We start from the raw sequence: 13,882 nt of genomic DNA, 5'->3' as shown, positions 1-13,882 counted from the left end.
CAAGGCAGGTAGATCACCTGAAGTCAGGAGTTCAAGACCAGCCTGGCCAACATGATGAATCCCCATCTCTACTAAAAACTACAAAAATCAGCCAGGCGTGGTGGCTCATGCCTGTAAGGAGGCTGAGGCAGGAGAATCACTTGAACCTGGGAGGCAGAGGTTGCAGTGAGCCAAGACCAAGCCACTGCACTCCAGCTTGGGAGACAGAGCCAGACTCTATCTCAAAAAAAAAAAAAAAAAAAGGCTGGGGTTGGAGGAGGCATCACAGGGCCATGATGGTGTAGGGAATCCTAGGTTGTGGGGCTGTGTGACCTTTGGCAACTCTAGACATCTCTGGGCCTACTTTCTTACTTGGAAAATGAGAAGCGCGGTCCCTCTTCAGGATGAACCAGCAGAATGCATGTAAAACCTGGGGCTTTGGTGCACAGTAGATGTTTTTCTTTTTTTTTTTTCTTTTTTTTTTTTTTTTTTTTTTGAGACAGAGTCTTAGTCTGTCGCCCAGGCTGAAGTGCAGTGGTTCGATCTCGGTTCACTGCAACCTCTGCCTCCTGGTTCAGTCGATTCTCCTGCCTCAGCCTCCTGAGTAGTTGGGACTCCAGGCATGCACTACCACATCCAGTTAATTTTTGTATTTTTGGTAGAGACAGGGTTTCGCCATGCTGCCCATGCTGGTCTCGAATTCCGGGCTCAGGAGATCTGCCCATCTCAGCCTCCTGAAGTGCTGGGATTACAGGCGTGAGCCGCTGTGCCTGGCTCCTTTTTTTTTTTTTTTTTTTTGGGCAGAGTCTTGCTCTGTTGCCCAGGCTGGAGTGCAGTAGCACAATCTCCAATCACTACAACTTCCCTCTCCTGGGCTCAAGCGATCCTCCCACCTCAGCCTCCCAAATAGCTGGGATTACAGGTGTGCACCACCACACCCAGCTAATTTTTGTATTTTTGCTAGAGACGGGACGTCGCCATGTTGCCAAGGCTGGTCTCGAATTCCTGAGCTCAGACAATCTGCCCACCTCGGCCTCCCAAAATGCTGGGGTTACAGGCTTGAGTCACCGTGCCCGGCCCAGTAGCTGCTTAATTTATTAGGGTTTTAGGATGGGAGTGAGCGCTCTAGACATGACACACCGTACAATGGAGGTGTCTGGGAAGGTCCCTGGGGGCTGCTCTTGGCTGCAGGAGTGACTACTCCTCGGACTGACTGGGGCATAGATGGAGGCCCTGGGGCAACCCGAGGTGGAGGGGGTGTGGGGTTCCCCAAATGTACAAGGTTCAGACATCTGGGATCCGGTATGAGGTGCACCTGGGTTCAAGCCCGCCCCTGCAAATGACTTGTGGGGTGGCCTTAGGCAAGTCACTCTGCCCCCTCCAAATGAGGGCACGATCCTCAGCCAACCCTGCAGGGATGTCATGGTGGGGTCAAAGTCACGCTAGGGGCCAGATGCATCATAAACTGTAAAGTGCAGTAGCCACCTCAGTGAATGACATTCCCATTCCTCCCAGTCAGAGGACTTCTCTTGGCAGCTCTAATGAATCAGCCCAGGAGTAAAAGTTTCAGTCCCTTTGATGACTCAGGGCAGTCAAGGGTGAGGTTTGGCCTTTAGGGTGGGAACCCTGGGGCAGGACAGCATGGGCCCGATCTCCCCACCACAGACACCCACAACAAGGCATTTCCAGCTTTCACAGTGAGGACGATCTAGGAGTCACCCCTTCCTTGCACAAACAGGGAGATCGTGGCTCAGAGAGGGTGTGGCCACACTCAGGGTCACACAGCAAAGTCAAAGATAAGATTCTAGACTGCCTCCCTCCCGTCTTCCAGTTTTAAGGTGGAAAAATGTGTCCTCCCAGCAGGTATGACTCAGCAACTCGTGTTTATTCTCAGAAACCAGAGTCCACAGCGGGTGAGGGGTCACCCCGCTCTCCTATAGCCTGGCTTCTCTGTGGTGCCATCAGATTCGGATGTGGAAGGTGCTGTGTGCAAAGAGAAAAGGAGTCAATGCCTTCCAGGAGTGGACAATCCCTTTTCCTCCTCCCCTTCAACACGCTCACGGCAATTCCCTGGGCCAGGCAGGAAGGATGCCGTGTGGACCCCTCAAACAACCCTAGGCCGGGGGACCCCCACAGGGGTTGAGAGCACGTGCGTTGACTTTTTAAAATTTTTTTTGTTGTTTTTGAGACGGGGTCTCGCTCTGTTGCCCAGGCTGGAGTGCAGTGGTGTGATCTCGGCTCACTGCAACCTCTGCCTCCTGGATTCAAGTGATTCTCATGCCTCAGCCCCCCGGGTAGCTGGGATTACAGGTGCATGCCACCAGGTCCAGTTAATTTTTCTATTTTCAGTAGAGACGGGGTTTCACCATGTTGGCCAAGCTGGTCTTGAACTCCTGATCTCAAGTGATCTGCCCACCTCGGCCTCCCAAAGTGTTGGGATTACAGGTGTGAGCCACTGTGCCCAGCCTTTTTTCTTTTTATTTTCCTTTTTTTTTTTTTTTTTTTGTGGGGGGGATGTAGGGGAGACAGAGTCTCGTTGTATTGCCCAGGCTGGAGTACAGTGATGTGATCTCGGCTCACTGCAACCTCCAACCCCCAGGGTTCAAGCGATTCTTCTGCCTCAGCCTCCCAAGTAGCTGGGATTATAGGCACCGGCCACCACGCCTGGCTAATTTTTTGTATTTTTAGTAGAGACGGGGTTTCACCACGTTGGCCAGGCTGGCCTCGAACTCCTGACCTCAGGTGATCCGCCCGTTTTGGCCTCCCAAAGTGCTGGAATTACATGAGTCACCATGCCCAGCCTTTTTTTTATTTTTTAAGACAGGATCTCACTCTGTCACCCAGGCTGGAGTGCAGCGCCTCAATCACTGCTCACTGCAGGCTCCACCTCCTTGGGCTCGGGCGATTCTCCCACTTCAGCCTCCCGAGTAGTTGGGACCACAGGCGTGCACCACCATTGACAGCTAATTTTTGTTGTTGTTGTTATTTGTTTGTAGAGATGGGGTTTCACCATGTTGTCCAGGCTGGTTTTGAACTCCTGTGCTCAAGCGATCCACCCACCTTAGCCTCCCAAAGTGCTAGGATTACAGGCATGAACACCACACCCTGCCATATGATATAAAGTTTCAAATAGCTAGAAGGAGGATACTGAATGTTCTCAACACAAAGAAATAATACACATTTGAGATGATGGATATGCTAATGACCCTGATCTGTTCATCATACATTATATGTATTGAAACCATTATGTGGTCTGGTGCAGTGACTCACCCCTGTAATCTCAGGACTTTGGGAGGCCAAGGCAGGAGGATCAGTTGAGGCCAGGAGTTTGAGAACAGACTGGGCAACAAAGCAAGACCTTGTCTCCACAAAAAAAAAAAAAAGAAAAAGTTTTTAATTAGCTAGGCATGGTGGTGTGTGCCTGTACTCCCTGCTACTCCAGAGGCTGAGTTGGGAGGATTACTCTTGAGCCCAAGAGGTAGAGGCTGCAGTGAGCTGTGATTGTGCCACTGCACTCCAGCCTGGGCAACAGAGTGAGACCCTGTCTCAACATTTTCAGCACTGTCTCAGGTTATAGATAAAAACAAAAACAGGCCGGGCATGATGGCTCACACCTATAATCTCAGCACTTTGGGAGGCCGAGGTGGGCAGATCACCTGAGGTCAGGAGTTCAAGACCAGCCTGACCAACATGGCGAAACCCCATCTCTACTAAAAAACACAAAAATTAACCGGGCTGGTGGTGGGCGCCTGTAATCCCAGATACTCGGGAGGCTGAGGCAGGGAGAATTGCTTGAACCTGGGAGGTGGAGGTTGCTGTGAGCCAAGATAGCGCCACTGCACTCCATCCTGGGTGACAGAGAGAGACTCTGTCTCAAAAAAAAAAAAAAAAACTTAATTAATTAATAAAATAAAATAAACAAAATTAGCCAGGCACAGTGGCATGTACCTGTAGTCCCAGCTACTTTTTTTTTTTTTTTTTTTTTTAGACAGAGTCTCCCTCAAGCTGGAGTACAGTGGCGCAATCTTGGCTCACTGCAGCCTCCAACTCCCAGGTTTGGGTTCAAGTGATTCTCCTGCCTCAGCCTCCCAAGTAGCTGGGACTAGAGGTGTGCCCCAGCATGCCCAGGCTAATTTTTGTATTTTCAGTAGAGACTACTACCTCAGCCTCCTAAAATGCTGGGATTACAGATGTGAGCCACTGGGCTCGGCCCTGTAGTCCCAGATACTTGGGAAGTTGAGGCGGGAGGATCTCTTGAGCCTAGGAGTTGGAGTCTGCAGTGAGCCGACTGCACCATGCATTGCAGTCTGGGTCACAGAGTGAGACCCTGTCTCAAAACAAACAAACAGGCCGGGCAAGGTGACTCATGTTTGTACTCCCAGCAGTCTGGGAGGTCAGAGTGGATGGATCACTTGAGGTCAGGAGTTCAAGACCAGCCTGGCCAACACGACAAAACCCTGTCTTTACTAAAAATACAAAAATTAGCTGGGTGTGGTGTCACATGCCTGTAATCCCAGCTACTCGGGAGGCTGAGGCAGGAGAATCACTTGAACCCAGGAGGCAGAGGTTGCAGTGAGCTGAGATTGCACCACTGCACTCCAGCCTGGGCAACAGAGCAAGACTCCATCTCAAAACAAACAAACAAACAAACAAACAGAAACATCACTGTGTACCCTATGAATATGTACAATCATTATTTGTCAATTTAAAAAATGAAAAATGAAGTGAAATTTAAAAATTATAAAATACTAATAGCAGCAACAGCAATTTATTAAACACCTATTGTGTGCCAGGAGCTGTGCTGAATTTTCTCCATATATTAATTTGGGGTTCGGCAAACCTTTTTCTGTAAATGGCCAAATAGTTGAGGTTTTCAACTTTACACCATGACACAACTCTGTTGTTGAAGCACACAAGCAGCCATAGACAAAATGTACACAAACGGGTGTGGCTGTGTGCCAGTAAAACTTTATTGATGGGCCAGGCGCGGTGGTTCACGCCTGTAATCCCAGCACTTTGGGAGGCAGAGGCAGGCAGATCACAAGGTCAGGAGATTGAGGCCATCCTGGCTAACACGGTGAAACCCTGTCTCTACTAAAAATACAAAAATAAATTAACCGGGCATGGTGGCAGGCGCCTGTAGTCCCAGTTACTTGGGAGGCTGAGGCAGCAGAATGGCGTGAACCCGGGAGGCGGAGCTTGCAGTGAGCCGAGATTGCGCCACTGCACTCCAGCCTGGGCTACAAAGCGAGACTCCGTCTCAAAAAAAAAAAAAAAAACTTTATTGATGGACACAGAAATTTGAATTTCGTATCACTGTCATGTGTCATGGAATAATATTTTTTAAAAATTTTTTTAAAAAATTACATGTATTTATTTATTTTTGAGACAGAATCTCACTCTGTGACCCAGGCTGGAGTACATGGCACAATCAGAGCTCACTGCAGACTTGACCTCCTTGGCTCAAGCAATCCTCCCGCCTCAGCCTCCCAAGTAGCTGGGACTACAGGCATGCACCAACACACTTGGCTATTTGTTTATTTTTTTGTAGATATGGGCTCTCCTTATGTTCCCCAGGTTGATCTCAAGCTCCTGGGCTCAAGAGGTCCTCCCCACTTAGCCTCCCAAAGTGCTGGGATTAAAGGCATGAACACCCCACCTGGTTGGAATATTATTATTATTTTATTGTTTTTCAATCTTTTGAAAATATAAAAGCCATCCTTAGCTCACAGGAGATACAAAACCAGGCTTTGGGTCAGATTGGCCTATTGGCCATACTTTGCCCTGCAGTGGGGGCTGATTTTCCCCAAAGGCTGCCAAGTACAGTTGCACAGTCTGTTCACTGCAAACTGTTCAGGCAATAAGGGCTGAAGTCCAGCCACATTCTGCTTGCCGAAAGAGGTGTATCCACCCGCAAGAAGTTCCCAGGGGGTCCCTAATTATCCCCATTTTACAGATGCAAGGACTGAGATCAGGGAAATCGAGAAAGTTCCCCAAGGTCACAAAAGAATGCATAGAGGACTTTTCGGAAATAGAGTCTGTGAACTGTCTCCATAACAGCCCCTTCAGATGTGCAAATGGACTGTGGGCAGTGGTGGAGAGCATCACCTGAGGAAGTCTGGTGCCCGGAGGATCATGTTCCGGAAGTCTTCCAGGGACAGCCGACCATCATGGTCTCCATCAGCCTCATCCAGCACCTTCTCACACACCAGGCTCACCTCCTCGGCGCTCAGCTCCCCCCGAGTCAGTTTGGTCACCGTCTGCTCCAGGTCCCACGCACAAATGTAGTCGTCGTCGTTAAAATCTGCAGAGCAGGATGGATGGGGAGTGACAGCAGGTGGCAGGCGGGCTGGGCCGGCTGTGGACACATACTATGCCCATGTTACAAGGTCGGGCACGGTGGCTCACACCTGTAATCCCAGCACTTAGAGAGGCTGAGGCTAGTGGAACACCTGAGGTCAGGAGTTTGAGACCAGCCTGGCCAACATGGTGAAACCCTGTCTCTACTAAAAATATAAAAATTACCCAGGTGTGGTGGCATGCACCTGTAATCCCAGCTACTCAGGAGGCTGAGGCAGGAGAATCATTTGAGCCCAGGAGGTGGAGGTTGCAGTGAGCTGAGCCCTCACCACTGCATAGCCTGGGCAGCAAGAGCAAAACTCCGAAAAAAAAAAAAAAAAAAAAAAGAGGAACTGAGGCCCTGGGAGGGCACCCAAGACCCTGGTGTAAAATCTGGAACTTGCCTTAAAATTGGGCAGGGACTTGCTGGGAGTTCATTCATTCATTCATTCAACAAGTACTTATGTAACGACTTTTTCATTCGTTCTTTTTTTTTTCTTTGAGATGGAGACTCGCTCTGTCGCCCAGGCTGGAGTGCAGTGGCACAATCTCGGCTCAGCAACCTCCACCTCCTGGGTTCAAGTGATTCTCTTGCCTCAGCCTCCCAAATAACTGGGATTACAGGTGCCTGCCACCACACCCGGCTAAATTTTGTATTTTTAGTAGAGAGGGTATTCCTCATGTTGGCCAGGCTGGTCTCAAATTCCTGACCTCAGGTGATCCACTCACCTCAGCCTCCCAAAGTGCTGAGGTTACAGGTGGGAGCCACCGCACCCCACCTGATTCATTCATTTTTACAAGTATTGAGTGCCTGCTGGGTACTAGGCACTGTAATAACTTTTTTATTCACTCACACAAGTATTTATTGAGCATCCGCTGTGTGTCAGGCATCACAGTAACTGACTTTCATTCATTCACTCACTCAACAAGTATTTATTGAGTGCAATTTTCATTCATTCACTCACTTAACAAGTATTTATTGAGTACCTACTGTGTCCTGGCACTGTGATAATAATTTTTCATTTGCTCATTCGAAAAATAGTTATTGGCCCGGCACAGTGGCTCACACCTGTAATCCCAGCACTTTGGGAGGCCGAGGCGGGTGGATCACCTGAGGTCAGGAGTTCCAGGCCAGCCTGGCCAACATGGTGAAACCCCATCTCTACTAAAAGTACAAAAATCAGCAGGGTGTGGTGCGGGTGCCTGTAATCCCAGTTACTAGGTAGGCTGAGGCAGGAGAATCGCTTAAACCTGGGAGGCGGAGGTCACAGTGATCTGATATCGCGCCATTGCACTCCAGCCTGGGCAACAAGAGCGAGACTCTGTCTCAATAAAAAATAAATACATAAATAAAAATAGTTATTGAGTGCCTACTATGTGCCAGACACTGTGATAGCTCTTTCATTCATTTATTCAAGTATTTATTGAACACGTACTATGTATCAAGCACCATGATAACTGTTTTTCATTCATTCACTCACTCAACTAGTATTTATTGAGTGTTGTGTGCCAGGCACTCTGATAACTTTTTCATTCATTCATTCATTCATACAACAAGTATTTATTGAGCACCTACTATGTGTTAGGCAACATGATAACTATTTTTCATGTACTCACTCAAAAAGTATTATGGTGGCAGGGCACGGTGGCTCATGCCTGTAAGCCCGCCACTTTGGGAAGCTGGGGTGGGTGGATCACTTGAGATCGAGAGTTCAAGACCAGCCTGGCCAACGTGGTAAACCCCATCTCTACTAAAAATATTAAAAATTTGGCTGGGTGCAGTGGCTCATGCCTGTAATCTCAGCACTTTGGGAGGCCGAGGTGGGTGGATCACCTGAGGTCAGGAGTTCGAGACCAGTCTGGCCAAAATGGTGAAACCCCATCTCTACTAAAAATACAAAAAATTAGTCAGGCGTGGTGGCAGGCGCCTATAATCAATCTCAGCTACTCAGGAGACTGAGGCAGGAGAATTGCTGGAACCCGGAAGACGGAGGTTGCAGTGAGCTGAGATCGCATCACTGCACTCCAGTCTAGGGGATAGAGCAAGACTTTGTCTCAAAAAAACAAAAGCAAAAAACAAAACAAAACAAAACAAAAAACCAAGTATTTATTGAGTGCACACAAGGTGCCAGGCACTAAGATTCTTTCATTCAGTCATGCAACAAATATTTACTGAGCCAGGCTCAGAAGACAGATGGTGACCAAAACAGATCCTGTCAGTACCTTTGAGTCTTCTCAGGGACAAAGTCAATAAGAAGTGAACAGGTCAAGGAACAAGAAATTAAGCAGCATTGCCTGGTGCTAGAAGAGAAATAGGATGGTGGGATGAGGGGATGAATGGGGAGAGGCCTACTTTCGACCTAGACTTCAAGGATAAGGAGGAGCCAGGGGATCTGGACGCGGTGGCTCATGCCTGTAATCCCAGCACTTTAGGAGGCCGAGGCGGGTGGATCACCTGAGGTCAAGAGTTCGAGACCAGCCTGGCCAACACAGCAAAACCCCATCTCAGCTAAAAATACAAAAATTAGCCGGGTGTGATGGCATGTGCCTGTAATCCCAGCTACTCAGAAGGCTGAGGCATGAGAATCACTCGAACCTCAGAGGCAGAGGTTGCAGTGAGTCAAGATTGAGTCACTGCACTCTAGCCTGGGCAAAAAGAGCGAAATTCCATCTCAAAAAAATAAAAGATAAAAATAAATAAGTAAATAAGGAGCCAGGTGAAAGGTGTTCTAGGCAGAGGGTTCAGCAGAGGCGAAGATCCAGAGGCTGAAGACTGTGTTTCAGGAACAACAAGGCCTGTGTGGGCTGGAATAGAGTTAGCAAATAAATGAGCTGGGGAGGCATTGGAGTAGGGTGGAGGACAGGGTCACACAGGGCCTCAAAACCTCTGGGGAGACATTTGTGATGTGGGTGCCACCCACCCAGTTCGCACTCCCCATCCCATCCCCATGCTCCCCAACCCCAGGGCCATGCACGCACCGTAAATTTTAAAAGCATAGTAAGCCTTGAGGTCCCGGGGAGCCATTTCGCTCATCACAGAAAACATGTCCAAAAAGTTATCTAGGGTCATGTGGCCATCCCCATCCTCGGAGAAGACCTGGGCGATCCTCTGGCGGAAGGGGTTGTCCTGGGGAGAGAAAGGAAGCTGGGAGGCCGTCCTCCGACCCCCAGGGTCTCTGGGGGTCCATGTGGTCTCACTCTCAGCACCCACTTTCTGGGAGTCTCCAAGTACTCTCCATCAAGACCCACTCCCTCCCATGGTCCCTGGACAGTACTTTGGACAACTCCACTCTCTGCCCCTGTGGTCTGAGCAACCTTGACTCCACCTCCAGCTCTTGGAGCAGCCATGTGACCCAGGCAGGGCCAATCAGAGAGTTCCATTCTCCTGGCAACAGTGATTGGCTCTGAGATGGGCATGTGACTCAAGCTAGCCAATCAGAGACTGCCCTGGGACATTTTTTCTGAAAAATTGGGAGGGAGAGGACCTCATTACTGCTGCTTGCAAAGCTCACAGAAGCTAAAGCTGAGTGGCTGAGAGGTCCTTTCACAACCTCAAGAGGAGAGGCTGTCTTAGACTGAAACCTCTTCCTGGAAGGAGCGGAGAGATGGGGGGAGATTCCTGAGCACATCATCAGAGGCCCTGGTTCCAGCCATACCTGACACTGTCCCTGCCTCTGGATTTTTTTTGTTGTTGTTCAGAGGCAATCCATTCTGATCCAATCCATTCTGTCCCTCTCAAATAAGGTTTTTGTCACTTGCAATAAAATCAACCCTACTCACAGTCAGTTACTCAACCCACAAGTTCCCCTTGGATGCACAAACCATGTGTCAAACATCCTGCTGAAAAAAAAACCTGCATTTAGCAGCTCCTGTTACAAGAAGAACTAACGTTCTCTGAGTACTTGACACAAAACACACCCTGTACTGAGTTTGTTACCCGTATTATCTCATTTCATCCTCCCAATTCTGAGTTTTTTGAGACAGAGTCTCACTCTGTCACCCAGGCTGGAGTACTGTGGCTAGATCTCTGCTCACTACAACCTCCACCTCCTGAGTTTAAGCAAATCTCCTGCCTCAGTCTCTCTAGTAGCTGAGATTACAGGCGTGTGCTACCACGTCCAGCTAATTTTTGTATTTTTAGTAGAGACAGGGTTTCGCCATGTTGGCCAGGCTGGTCTTGAACTCCTGACCTCAGGTGATCCACTCACCTCGGCCTCCCAAAGTACTGGGATTACAGGCTTGAGCCACCACACCAGCCAACTCTGGGTTTTAACCCTGTCTCTGTGACATTGTAGCTGTGTGACCATGAACAAGTGTCTTAACCTCTCTGAGCCTCAGTTTTCTTATCTGTAAAATGGGGATAACTGCAGCACCGACCTCAGAGGAATGCAATGAGAGACATCTCTACTATTTTTTCCCCTGTCTGTCCCATGGCCTGGGCATACCTTCAGCTCGGGCATGCTGCCAATGAGCTCGTAGGGCACCTTCACGTCGGGGCACGTGGTATAGTCGAGGGGCACGAGCTGCGGGGCCAGGTCCTGGTAGCGATAGAAGAGCCTGAGGTGGGGAGGAAAAAGCTGGGAAAGGCTGGGAGCAGGGAGCAGGCAAGAGGCTTGTCCCTTCTTTGTTTTTTGAGACGGAGTCTCGGTCTGTCGCCCAGGCTGGAGTGCAGTGGCGCAATCTCAGCTCACTGTAACCTCTGCCTCCCAGGTTCAAGCAATTCTCCTGCCTCAGCCTCCTGAGTAGCTGGGACTACAGGCACACCCTGCCATGCCCGGCTAATTCTTTTGTATTTTTAGCAGAAGCAGGGTTTCAGCATGTTGGTCAGGCTGGTCTCAAACTCCTGACCTCAGATGATCCACCTGCCTCGGCCTCCCAAAGTGCTGAGATTACAGGCGTGAGCCACCACGCCTGGCCAAATCCCTTCTCTTTCACATTCACAGCTGCTCACTGCACACCGAGGGATACTGTGTCCCCAAGAACCCTCAGCCCTGGGCCTGGACCTTAAGCATACAGAGCCTGACACAGGCACCCCTACCTCCCTGGGGGCAGGGCCAAGGTGCAGAGAGGGCCACAGGACAAAGGGAGACTGGACTGGGGAAAGCAAGCTAGAGAGAAGGGGGTTCCTGGAAAAGGGGACATTGGTGCTGGGCTTTGAAGCATGAGTAGGAGTTTATAAAGCAGATGGAGCTGGGAGAAGGGAGGGTGCTTATGGCCAGATCACAGCAAGCATTCAGAGAATCCTATATAATCCACACATCTCTGGATATCCTCATGCTATCAGCAAGACCCTACCTCCAAAGATGCCTTCACTTTCATACCTTCCCTTCCTCTCCTCATAATGGGAGGAAGGGGCTGGGTGCAGTGGTTCACACCTATAATCCCAGCACTTTGGGAGGCTGAGGTGGGCAGATCACCAGAGGTCAGGAATTTGAGACCAGCCTGGCCAACATGGTGAAGCCCCATCTCTACTAAAAATACAAAAAAGTAGCTGGGCATGGCGGCAGGCACCTGTAATCCCAGTTACTTGGGAGGCTGAGGCAGGAGAATCACTTGAACCCGGGAGGAGGAGGTTGCAGTGAGCCAAGATCATGCCACTGCACTCCAGCCTGGGCAAAAAGAATGAGACTCCATCTCAAAAAAAAAAAAAAAAAGGGGGGGGGGACGGTTTCCTCAAATGGGTCAGAGCAAACAGCTAATATTCACATTTTTCTAAAGGGCAGACAAAAGGCATTTTGCAAATAACTGAATACCACACACACTATCTAGATTGTAAGGCCAGTTCTCCACTCAGACGCCCTTACCTGGTGACACCATACCTTCATTAGGGCATGCTGAGCAGCAGCCTTGCAGAGACCATCCTTGGTGGGTCTGAGGTTCCCAAGCTGCTAGGGACTCTCTCTGAGAGAGACATGAGTCCCTGGGTCATATGATGACTAGGAACTCAATGAAGGTAGGGTGGGGAGACCTAGAACTTCCCACCTGACCACTCAGTTCCCTGTCGGGGTCCCCTCAGGGAATACCCTGGGTTTAGGTTTCTGTATGGCTCTGAGCAAGTTCCTCTCCCACTCTGTGCCTTGGTTATTCTATCTGATAAGCAAGAAGCTTGGGACAGACGAAATGTCAGCCTTCAACCACCTTGGGGGCTCCGTGCATCTACCCTTCGGCCTGGGGTCAGCCCCGCCCTGTCTGAGCCTCAGTTTCCCCTTCAGTAATTTGATCGTGATGGCCAAAGTGACCCTGCAAGCTGTCCTCACCCAGACAATGGGACTCACGAGTAAAAGGTGTGGCCATCAATAATGGATGTCCTGTTACTACACAATTGGGGCCTTGGCCCCGATCACACTGCAGCCGAACCCTGGCCAGCTTGGGTTTCACAGCTCCAAGTTCGTGGGCCGGGGCCCCTGGACAACGGCCCCACAGGCCAAGTGATGATGTGGGATTCTTACCTGTGCCCATTGTGCTCGGTCACGCCAGGGACCTGCAGCAGCCTTGGGCCACCTCCCCACACCCTCACCGTAATGCCAAGCCCGCAATCCAGAGTGGGCTCCCAGCCTCAAGTCCCAGTCTCAGGAGAATCTTTATCTTTCATTTTGTTTTTTTGAGACAGAATCTCGCTCTGTCACCCAGGCTGGAGTGCAGTGGCGTGATCTTGGCTCACTGCAACCCCCGCCTCCCAGGTTCAAGCGATTCTTCTGCCTCAGCCTCCTGAGTAGCGGGGATTACAGGCGCCCACCAACACGCCCAGCTGATTTTTGTATTATTAGTAGAGACGGGGTTTCGCCATGTTGGCCAGGCTGATCTTAAACTCCTGACCTCAGGTGATCCACCTGCCTTGTCCTCCCAAAGTACTGGGATTACAGGCGTGAGCCACGGTGCCCAGCCTCAGGAGAATCTTTCTAACAAGCTGATGGCTCCCTGCCACCCTTGGGAGAAAGCCCAAGCTCATCAGCCTGCAGACTGGGACAATATGACAAGATGTGACTTCTCAGCTTTTCCATCTCTGCCTCCGTCCACTGACCACACCTGCCCCCCTTCCCCATTTGAGTCCCATCAAATTGGAAATACCAGTTGGGCATGGTGGCTCACACCTGTAATCCCAGCACTTTGGAAGGCTGAGGCAGCTGGATTGCTTGAGCCCAGGGGTTTAAGACCAGCCTGGGCAACATAGTGAGACTCCCATCTCTACGAAAAAATACAAAAATGAGGTGCACATGGCGGCTTGCACCAGTGGTCCCAGCTACTCGAGAGGCTGAGGTGGCAGGATCACCTGATCTTCGCAGATCGAGGCTGCAATGAGCCGCGATTGCACTACTGCACTCCAGCCTAGGCAATAGAGACCTATCTCAGACAAAAAAGAAAAGAACGGAGGGAGGGAGGGAGGGAGGGGAAAGAAAAGAAAAGAAAAGAAAAGAAAGGAAGGAAGGAAGGAAGGAAGGAGAGAAAAAAGAAAGAGAGGAAGAGAGAAAGAAAGAAAAGAAAGAAAGAAAGAGAAAGAGAGAGAGAAAGAAAGAAAGAAAGAAAGAAAGAAAGAAAGAAAGAAAGAAAGAAAGAAAGAAAGAAA

At 49.8% G+C, this 13,882-nt stretch overlaps 1 protein-coding gene across 2 annotated transcripts in view; it reads right to left on the bottom strand.

Moving 5' to 3' along the window:
* Positions 1-1,845: 1,845 nt before the first annotated feature.
* CIB3 (calcium and integrin binding family member 3) overlaps positions 1,846-13,882 on the bottom strand; it is a 12,588-nt gene continuing 551 nt past the window's right edge. Inside the window, exons 3-6 of one of the 2 annotated variants that reach the window (XM_023229681.2) lie at positions 10,764-10,875; positions 9,298-9,445; positions 6,088-6,283; positions 1,846-1,962 (exon numbers count right to left, since the gene is read on the bottom strand). In XM_023229681.2, coding sequence (XP_023085449.1) covers positions 1,941-1,962; positions 6,088-6,283; positions 9,298-9,445; positions 10,764-10,875 — 478 coding nt within the window. In that variant the 3' untranslated portion in view covers positions 1,846-1,940. The remainder of the gene's footprint in view (positions 1,963-6,087; positions 6,284-9,297; positions 9,446-10,763; positions 10,876-13,882) is intronic. The other variant, XM_023229682.2, reaches the window with a different exon arrangement.

This window comes from Piliocolobus tephrosceles, chromosome 21 (assembly GCF_002776525.5).
Source record: "Piliocolobus tephrosceles isolate RC106 chromosome 21, ASM277652v3, whole genome shotgun sequence".
Lineage (NCBI taxonomy): Eukaryota > Metazoa > Chordata > Mammalia > Primates > Cercopithecidae > Piliocolobus > Piliocolobus tephrosceles.
Note: the sequence above shows the minus strand (reverse complement) of the source record. Positions and strands in the feature narration are given on the sequence as shown.